We start from the raw sequence: 10,987 nt of genomic DNA, 5'->3' as shown, positions 1-10,987 counted from the left end.
GCTTCCCGGCATACTGTAAGTTCTAGTGAGCAGCACACACAACTATCTATTGCTTGAGAGCTGACGCTTTGGTGGCAGGGGGTATGAATGCCAACAAACATCAAAGTGCAAGTGCCTACTACACACTTCCGTGTGTTACTATAAGAGCTTTAGAGCGCAGCACACTAAACTACCACGTCACTCCCCAAGGGAGCTACGTGCCGCGTCACTGCACTAGTACGTGTAGTCGTGACGCCACTGTCTCGCGAGATAAGGTTTATGGCGTCGGGGTTTGCTGTCATGCTCAATCTAAAGAGCTGAAAGTGAATGGAGTTGTGTAAATATTAATCAGGGATCCGGGTCTGTCGGGCGGTATGGAAGATCAGGACATCTGTGCCTATAGGGAGCGACGCCAGCGCAAAAGTCCAGAGGAGGAAGAGGCACTGGAAAAAGAGCATTTCTGGAAGATCATCAGTGCCTTTACTGGCTATGGGTGATTATCTTTGTGTGTGTGTAGCGTGCAGTACGAAAGGCGTTTTGTCTGCACATTCCAACATACATGGTGCTCACATCTAGTGATGCTGCCCCTAATAAATAAGATTATGTGTAACATTAGCTGGAGGACGCTGCAATCGTTCGAGCTGTGGAACAAGACTATATCCCATGGATGGATGCTGTCTCTGAGCAATCAGTGTGGCGAATTCGAAGCAACTTTTAAACTTTTTAGTTTTTGAATTATATGCCTCCTTCTTCTGACTTTCTAGGTTTCAAATGGGGGGGGGGGGGTCACCGATCCCATCTAAAAATGCTCTGTAAAGCTACACATTTATTGTAATTGCTACTTTTTTAATTACTCGTCTTTCTATTCAGGCCCTCTTCTTATTTAAATCAATGCATGGTTGTTCGGGTAATTTGGATCCTAGCAACCAGATTGCTGAGAATTCAAACTGGAGAGCTGCTGAAGGAAAAACGAAATAGCTCAAACACCAGAGATAATAAATGCAAACCAATTGAAAATTGTCGCAGAATATCACTCTCTACATCATACTAACAGTCAAAGAAATAGTAATAACAAAAGATGAATGTGTTTTAAAGTGCACTGGTAAAACTGCTGCTTTGCTTCAGAAACACTACTATAGTTCATATAAACAAGCTGCTGTGTAGCAATGGCGGAAATTGATAAAAGTCTATATGGCACAGGTTGAATAGTGGATAACCGACAACACCATTATGTTCTACAGAGTTTAACTGCTGTGTAACCTGAGCTAGAGTCCTGCGTGGGTCCGTTTTTTGGAACCCGTACCTGCAATCCGCAACCCGCATTCTTACCCGCTACACGACCCGCAAGTACCTTATCTGCAACCTGGACTTGTGACCTGCTGACCACCAAGAATCAGGTGCTGTCATTGTAAACCGGAAGTGACATAATTGGAAGTAGGCGTTATCAGAAAAAAGGAGTAAAAATCGATATTGAGAAGACCCGCACCCGGAACTTCAACCCGCAGGTTTTTGCGGGTAACCCGTGGGTACCCGCAGCTATCCGACTAACCTGAGCCTTTTCTCCTTTGAATGGCTGCCCCCATTGTTACGCAGCAGCTTGTTTATATAAACAATAGTAGTGTTTCTGAAGCAAACACAACCGTTTTAGCAGTACAGGACAACGCTGCATTATAGTTTTATTACTGGAAAACATAAATTTTTTTATGTTATTGTTCTTTTAATTTAAAGGTGAACAACTCTTTTAATGAACTGGCATCTGTGGATTACATGCCATGCACTGAGAGGGCTTCGTTCATATGAAGGCAGCAGTGGTTCTTTTAATAAAATGCATTTATATCAATTGTAATGCTGCACAGTCCTTGTCATGTGCAGAAAACTTTTCACTTGGACACCTCTTATATAATGGGGAAACCGTTTCATTTATAAAAGCAATTTAGATGGCAGAAACAGAAAACTTTTTCTACATTAATGACCGTTTCAAGGAGCAGGTCACCTTCCAAACACTTGTTTTTTGTTAAGTTTTGTACAAGTTATGGTATTAACCTAAGCACAGGACACTCAAGACAAGTATCCTGTTGTAATAGTGTCCAGTACTAAAACTATAAATTTAATCCACAAATTTTCTTTGAAATTAGTATCTTATATATATATATATCCTAAATTTGTTTCATTAATGAGTTTGGTCTTTGTTTATTCAGATGTACCATTCATGAGCAAGTGAACCGCACAGAAAGACAATTTAAATCTCTTCCAAGAAATCAACAGAAATTGCTTCCTCACTTCCTTCCTCACTTGGACAGCATCCGTCAGTGCATAGAGCACAACCAGATGATTCTGCAAATGATTGTGGACGATTGTACCCATATGTTTGAAAACAAAGAATACGGTGTAAATGTAAGTACAAATTTATATGAAAATATACTGTGGGAATTTAACAACAGAAAACAAATCTTTAAATTTAAACTTCTATTTAATTACATAGATTCTTTATGTCTATAACACAATGTTTTTTGTATGCTTAATAATGCATGCATAGATACAGGTTTGATATAAATAATGGTGTGGTAACTGCAAAGTTCCACTTTGTCAGAACTGTATTTTTATTTCATAACTAATCACTGTGGCAGATGAGTCATACAATTAGGTAGTTGGTGGGTAGTATACATTTCAGTTGAATAAATGTAAAATATTTTAAAGGGCACATCAAACCAAAATAAAAATGTACCTAATAAAAGAAAACACAATTGTAAGCAACTTTTCAATATACTTTTATTAAAAATGTTCAGTTATTTGTAAAAACAGTTGCTATTTAAAGCAGCATTTGCTTAACTACTGGTTGTTACTAGGGATGCACCGAATCCAGGATTCGGTTTGGGATTCGGCCAGGATTCAGCCTTTTTCAGCAGGATTCAATTCGGCCGAACTGAATATGAATCCAAATTTGCATATGCAAATTAGGGCAGGGAGGGAAATCACGTGATTTTTGTCATAAAAAAAAAAAAACAGTAAAAATGGTTTCCCCTTCCCACCCCTAATTTGCATAGGATTCGGTTCAGTATTCAACGGGTTCACCGAATCCAAAATAGTGGATTCGGTGCATCCCTAGTTGTTACATTTTAGAAAAAGGTTGCAAAAGTCTTGGTTCCGCAGCAGACAGATCTGTTAACCAGCCGCCTTGTCTAACATTTTTTCAAAAGTCTGAGCCATCAGGGCAGAGAATATATTTTATTTTACTATGCAAAAAAAAAAAAGTTTTTTGATGGAGAACCCCTTTAAGGGCATTCATATTCTTCTCTGTGGGTCTGTAATCTCAAGGATAGACCCTAAATGTTGATCTTTGGTCTCATAAGTATTCACCTGCAGGAAGAACAAGATCAGTTTACATCTGCAGTGCTATGAAGACTGACATCCTGGAATGCACCTCATGGTAGTCCAATTTTAAAAAGGCTCATTGGTACAAAAGCCTGTTACAGATTTTTATGATGCATATGCACTGCAAATAATCCACTCTCACAGGACACACACAGTATATTTTATGTTATTAGAGTTGATTTTCCATGTGACCACGATTTGACCTGTTTTGAGCATTTGTGTTTATTGCTGTGTTTATAGATGGACCTCCCATTGAAAACCGGTCACGTAGTATGTAAGCCTATGTTTTCAATACACAGGGTTACAGAAAGCCTACTCCTCCTTCCACCTTTGAAATGGACAAGCTGAAATCTACTATAAAGCAGTTTGTGAGAGATTGGAGTGAGGATGGCAAGTCAGAGAGAGATGCATGTTACCAGCCTATTGTTGATGAGATTCTTAAATATTTCCCCAAAGATAAGAGGTAAGTACTGCACTACTTCATGTTCGTTTTTAAAGGAGAATTCAACCCCAACGTTAAAAAACCCCTACCCTACATAGATCTCTCCTCCCCCGTATAACTTACCCCTCGGTGCAGATTCAGGCATCTGAGTTCACGGGCTGATCAGAAATCTATTGAGCAGGGGTACTGAGCAGATGTGCTTCTCTCAGCCTGCAAAAAATATGTTTGTCTATAGCCTAAGAGGGATATCAGGAAGTTGCCCCTGCCTGCTTCTGTAAGAGCCTCTACTCTTTTGGCAGTTCATTCACTACATGTTGAAATATTGTCGGTGCCATTTGCTTACATTCAACCACAATAACTTTAATAGGGTTGGGCCCTGATGTTTATCTGAGCTTGCTCCATTGACATTACCGCAGGTGTCAGCAGGGTAGAAGTAGGGGCCCTGTGCAGGTCTGTGAAAAATCTTGCTTTGTGTATTGGAAATTATAGTACTTAAAGGGGTTGATCTTTACATTAAAGGGATACTGTCATGTTTTTTTTTTTTCAAAATGAATAAGTTAATAGTGCTGCTCCTGCAGAATTCTCTTTTGAATTTCTCAAAAGCGCAAACAGATTTTTTTATATTCAATTTTGAAATTTGACATGGGGCTAGACATATTGTCAATTTCCCAGCTGCCCCAAGTCATGTGACTTGTACTCTGATAAACTTCAATCACTCTTTACTGCTGTACTGCAAGTTGGAGTGATATCACCCCCTCCCTTTTCCCGCCAGCAGTCAAACAAAAGAACAATGGGAAGGTAACCAGATAACAGCTCCCTAACACAAGATAATAGCTGCCTGGTAGAATTAAGAACAACACTCAATAGTAAAAACCCATGTCCCACTGAGACACATTCAATTACATTGAGAAGGAAAAACAGCAGCCTGCCAGAAAGCATTTCTCTCCTTAAAGGACCAGTAACCTTAAAAAAAAAAATGTTTAAAAATTCCACTTCCTGTCCTCTTCAGAAATGGCGAAAAGGCGACCATCCACACTGCATCGATCGATTTCTCCTCCCTGGCTCCTCACTGACAGGCATCCTCCTCCCGACGTCCAGCAGCAGCAGTGTCTCTCCTTCCCCGTGCATCGGCTTCCCTCCTCCGCTCTCTTTATCTCCCTGGTGGGTGCATTCCAGAGCTGCCTATAGAGCACGAGCTGTCTCTACTGGCAGCATTGTGCGCAGCTTCCCCAGCGGCAGCTCCTTGTCAGCGCTGGGGAAGAGGACAGAGCAGAGGGCTGGGGCCGGCACGAGCGCATGTGTCTCTACTGCCAGCATTGTGCGCAGCTTCCCCAGTGGAGGCTCCTCGTCAGAGCTGGGGAAGAGGGGAGGGCTGGGGCCGGCTGGGGATTTCCCTTGTGCCTTCAGAGATTCCGTTTCCGCATATGGCTGCCCCTGAGCAGACAGCCATGCTCTTGCACAACAGCGAACCCACGGAAGCCAGGGTGTCTTCTTTCTTCATCAAGAATCTGCTGGGCCCCGAATCAAGGAGGAGAAGAAGCCGAATGCTGTCACTAGAAGAGCCAGGGAGGAGAAATCGATTGCTGCAGGATGGATGGTCACCTTTTCTGAAGAGGACAGGAAGTGGACTTTCTGTAAGTTATTTTTTAATAAAGGCTTTGCTATTTTAAAATTTAATTTGTGTTGGTGTTTTTTTTTTTGTTGTATATTAATGAATTTTCGAAAAAAAAAAATTTTTATGTTACTGGTTCTTTAAGTGCAGGCACAAGTCACATGACCAGGGGCAGCTGGGAAATTGACAAAATGTCTAGCCCCATGTCAGATTTCAAAATTGAATATAAAAAAATCTGTTTGCTCGTTTGAGACATGGATTTCAGTGCAGAATTCTGCTGGAGTAGCACCATTAACTGATGCGTTTTGAAAAAAACATGATTTCTGATGACAGGATCTCTTTAACTTTTAGGGGCAGATTTATTAAGGGTCGAATTGAAAATTTGAATTTTCACTTTTACAGTCAAAACTCAAATTTGACTAGGGAATTATAGGGAGGTTTTTTTTTTTGTTTTTAAAAAAAAAATCTAATTTGATTTTCGAGCTTCATCATTCTCTGGCCCTTTAAGAATTAGACTATTCACCACTTAAAACTTGTTTAAATCAATGGGAGAGGTCCAGGGATCAATTTGGAGATGTTTACAGCCTTCCTGACATTTCAGAGGAAAAAACTCGAATCGAGTTTGATCGAATTCGAACCGAATTTGATTTGGGTTTCCTGGTTGTTTAAATTCATCAGAGTTATCATAATTAGATTTTATTAATACATTTCGCCAAAATTTCGAATTCGTTCGAATTTAAGGGAGTTAAAAAACTCTCTCTATTCCACCTGAACACACCTTGTAAATTTGATGATTTTTGGATTCTATCATATTTGTACACTGTTAGGCAAATGGCATGTTAGAAATGCAGGTGAATAAAAAGCTAGTCTCTGTTTCTTGCTGTATGTGCACTGACAAGCACCATGTAGGCCCTGTCACAAAAACTTTTTCTATACTGAAATCTGATGCCATGCTGCCGCTCACAGTAAGGAGCAGACGGAAGTAGATTCACTTCGTTCTGCTATTTGTCCCCCTTGCGTTTCTACATATGCAGAGAAATGCAAGGTAACAAGAATGTTCATTCACAATATCAAAAGTAGTGCGGGTTCTCCAATGGCCCCTTTCCACCGGTGATTGCAGCAGACTGGTACAGCACCATGTTCAAATTAAAATGTCAGCTGTAATGCTTTTAAAAATACAATAAAGGTATTTTCATTTACATGAAACATAATGCTGTTCCAGAGAAACAGCCTGATGTGACCTTGGCTTTAGGTTAATGGTGTAAAGAGAGATAAAATAACTTTGCACTGTAATCAATGGGAGTCACTGCTGGTAAAACGGGTCATTCATACACTTCTTCATAATCTAATTAAACTAAGCTATTTTTCTGACATATTTGAAGTACCCATCATTGTGCAAAAACTAGGGATGCACTGAATCCAGAATTCGGTTCGGGATTCTGCCTTTTTCAGCAGGATTCGGATTCGTCTGAAACCATCTGCCGAACCGAATCCTAATTTGCATATGCAAATTATGGACGGGGAGGGAAATCACGTGACTTTTTGTCAGAAAACAAGGAAGTAAAAAATGGTTCCCATTCGATTTGGTATTCGGCTGAATCTTTAGCAAAGGATTCGGGGGTTCGGCCGAATCCAAAATAGTGAATTTGGTGCATCACTAGCAAAAACAAAGTATAAAACACTTTGTGGGTGAACTTCTTTGTCAAATCAAATTTACTTGGCTCTGTTTTATATTTAATGCACAATATGAATCAAAAGTATAGTAGGGAGAATTCTACTGTTTGCATACATTAGCTTGTTACAGTGCCTTAAAATACAAGTTTATTATGAAAACGTACATTGCTGTAGTATTGATGTTTTAAGAAATGCCACTACTTTTATTATTTTTTTTTATTTTACAGTGATGTCTCCAATATAAATATCTTGGTACCTGGGGCAGGACTTGGTAGGCTGGCATGGGAAATAGCTAAGCATGGGTATTCTTGCCAAGGGAATGAATGGAGTTTCTTCATGTTATTTTCCTCAAATTTTGTGCTCAACAGGTAAGTAATAAATGCAGACCCTGCAGATGCAAATATGCAAGTAATAAACTACTGAATTTAGGATGGATATTTTAAACCAATACTGGCATGTTCCTGTAAGGCAAAAAATTATTTATTCATAAACTCTTATACGTATCCTGATTTCCAACTTTTTGTAGCCATCTTAATATTTTTTATCTGCTGTACACCACTGCTAACCTGATTTCTTTATAGGACAGACTGATAAGGTGTGTAGTTTGAATTCCTATTCTGTTCCTTTATTACTTGAGTTTTGGATACCAGATGTGATTCTTTAATTGCAATAAGAGACAACCTTTTGCATTGTTTTATCACTTTGGACAATTGCTTTCTAAAAAATGTATAATTAATAATGATACTTGGCCTTACAGCAATAAGAACTAGAAAGTGACAGCACGATACACATTTTTTAGTTTTGTTGATTTTGAAACATTCCGTTTTACTATCAGAGTTCTGTTCTCTGTGTGTGTAATGCATGTGCTATTGTAATTTCCTGTTTTCCAGATGTTCTGAAATTAACGCTTTTAAAATTTACCCATGGATCCATCAGTTTAGTAACAATCGTAGATCATCAGATCAAATAAGACCTGCTTATTTTCCAGATGTGAATCCTCACGATCTTCCTCCAAACGCAAAATTCTCCATGACTGCCGGAGACTTTGAAGAAATTTACACAGACCAATGTAAGTGTACCTTTTGATGCCTTTCAAGGTGAAATTAATCTAATAACACATTTCCCTCACTTAACTGGGTTCGTTTTATATTTTGATTTTCAATGAAATGAGACTCAAATGTTAACTACTAAACTTTCTTATGTAGGTTCTTGGGACTGCATAGCAACATGTTTCTTTATAGACACTGCGCATAATGTCCTAGACTATATTGACACTATATGGAAAATACTCAAGCCAGGAGGCATATGGATAAATTTAGGTAAGTGCTTTTTATTTATATGCAAGAAAAAACAAAACCTTAACCTCAATAATTGGCTATAATACTTTGGTGGCAAGATGCTGAGAAGAGTTGTTTTTTTTTGCCCTTATGCTTAAAGCAAATAAATATTCTGTTTTTCCCTCCTCCTTGTAGGTCCCCTTTTATATCATTTTGAAAATATGGCTAATGAACTTTCTATAGAATTAAGCTATGAAGATATAAAAAATGTTGCTCTGCAGCATGGATTTCACATAGAGGTACGTGCAGTGATTTCCGTCCTCTATTGATTAATGTATTTTATTTCAACGTACGTTGTCATTTTAATTAGTTTTATCTGTCTAATAAAAAGTTGTTTGGTTACAATTATGTTATTCGGGTTAATATTGTGGATGTGATCTATATGTGGTATGTAGGAAGGCTAAAAACATTGTGACACGGGAGAGGGTTGCATAAACATAATAGCAGTCCAACTCCACTAACCTGATCAATCACTGTTTTTGGCAAATTTACTAGTAGGTGTAGTAGAGTGTTAGAAAATCAACAGACCCAACAATCATGACATGCATGCTGCTGATTCTGTGTAATTGAATCATTAATTGCGGCTCATTCCAAATGCAGTGTGGAGTGAGGTCATTCATTCTGTGAAAAAAACAGAATTATGGCCCTTATTTAAGGAAGGCAGGCAGCATCAACATTTTAAATTGATTATTGATCTTTCTGGTGAACAGTCTGAAAACCACTGAACTAGAAAAAAAAAAAAAGTTTTTTGTAATGTGAACAACCCCTTTAAATTGTAAAATAGATTGACCCGCTAGAGGGAAAGCATACAAAAGGTTGGGAAAATATAAATACAGGGTTGCTGTGGCGACTGATCCATTTACTATTTTAGAAACAGTAAGGATTTGCCCCCATTCTAAAGCAAATAAGAAGTACTAGCAGTAAAGCAGAATATGGAAAATGTTAACCTATATCATACATGCGTATGTCATACTGTAGGAATACGGTCCAGACATAATTGAAAGTAATTCTCTTGTAATTTTTACATGAATAAGTGATATTAATAATACATTGAAGCTAGGTGGCGCCATAAACTATTTAAAGCCCAAGTCTGAACTAAAGTCATATAGGCATCCATAGGCTACTGTCTTTTTTTTTTTTTTTTTTGGTTCCCTCCAGCTGCTCATCCCTGCCTCCTTTCAGAGACCCTAAACATATTTGCTCTGGGTATGTGTCAGTGTGGTAGCATAAATATAAGAGAGTCAGTTTTTGTAACTTCAGCATTTGGCAGGAGAATGCAGAAAAGATAGACCTGTTTTGTGTATTTTAGACTTGTAGGCTATTGCCTTGGCAAACTCCTCCTCCTTCTGAACTGTATTTATATACCCTATGTTAAAGGAGCATAATGTTTGCAACAATTTAGATTGTGTGAAAATGTCTGGGGGAAGTAACAACATTGTCCAAAAATGCAGGAAAACGAATAAGGATAAAGGCATTCTTTTTTATGCTACAGAGAATTTAACAGCAAATATGGTTAATAGTGATGGACGAATTGTCCCGTTTCGCTTTGCCACGAATTTCGTCATAAATTCGGCCATCACTAATGGTTAACCGTTAGTTTAGAGCCCTTATTGGGAACAGTTTGCATTCAATCAGGGGAACCTTAAAGCAAATTTAGCATTTCTCTATTCGTATATTATAAATCAGCAGATAAACTCCTATTATCGTTATTATCCTTAAAAATGCATGAGCAATGACAGGCGGTTTCCATTCATAAATGGCAAGAAAATTCTACTTTCCTGTAAATATGTGAAAGCTGCCTACACATACTTCTTTTATACCAAATTCTCTGTGTGTCTGTCTGTCTGTCTGTGTAAAAGCTTTTCATTCTTTAAGAACTCATTTTCCTGAACTTTTCTCCAAACAGTTTGAAAAAGAATCTGTGTCAACAACGTACACAGTGAATAGTTTATCTATGATGAAATACTTCTATGACTGTGTCTTTTTTGTGGCTCGCAAACCACAGCAATAATGGACTTTGCAACCTAAAAAGAAAAAATCTAAGAATGACGTGCCTCAGGCAAACAAGAGACATTCTAAAAGGTGCCTTTTATCTGTAAATGTGTTCGTGTTCCATGGAGAAAGTATTTCAACCACATTGCTTGGCAAATTTTCGTGCACAATTACAAATAATACAGATTTTAATTTTATTACATTTTTTTCAAGTTCATAAAATCTGACTTCTGAAATTAAACTTATGTCTGCAGATATTTTTGTTAAATATTTTAAGGAGAGTGAATTTGTCTATGGAATTGTCCAGCAAAATTATGAATAAAGTTTTTGTGTATTTTAATACTTTGTTTTATGGAAGGATTTTTATTATTGTCTTACAGATTTTCATTTGTAAGCACTGGAAAAACTTTTGTACTGCAGAGAAAAATTTGTGTGAATAAATGAGTTAAATGTTTTGTTTTTATTTATATAGAACCAACTTATTCCACAGCATTTTACAGATATTACAGATATCACAGGTCTCCATCGCATCCACATTCACCATTGTCAATTTAAGATATTCCTGCACCCAAAAAAAAT

General features: G+C 37.9%; 1 protein-coding gene across 1 annotated transcript; it reads left to right on the top strand.

The window, feature by feature from the left end:
* Positions 1–285: 285 nt before the first annotated feature.
* Positions 286–10,447, top strand: carnmt1.S (carnosine N-methyltransferase 1 S homeolog). Its single transcript, NM_001096087.1, is given in 8 exon segments — positions 286–472; positions 2,178–2,373; positions 3,651–3,814; positions 7,307–7,447; positions 7,970–8,148; positions 8,285–8,398; positions 8,552–8,655; positions 10,323–10,447. Coding segments are annotated over 8 exon segments (1,122 nt in total). The 5' UTR covers positions 286–353; the 3' UTR covers positions 10,428–10,447.
* Positions 10,448–10,987: the final 540 nt, after the last annotated feature.

This window comes from Xenopus laevis, chromosome 1S (assembly GCF_017654675.1).
Source record: "Xenopus laevis strain J_2021 chromosome 1S, Xenopus_laevis_v10.1, whole genome shotgun sequence".
Classification (NCBI taxonomy): Eukaryota; Metazoa; Chordata; class Amphibia; order Anura; family Pipidae; genus Xenopus; species Xenopus laevis.
Note: the sequence above shows the minus strand (reverse complement) of the source record. Positions and strands in the feature narration are given on the sequence as shown.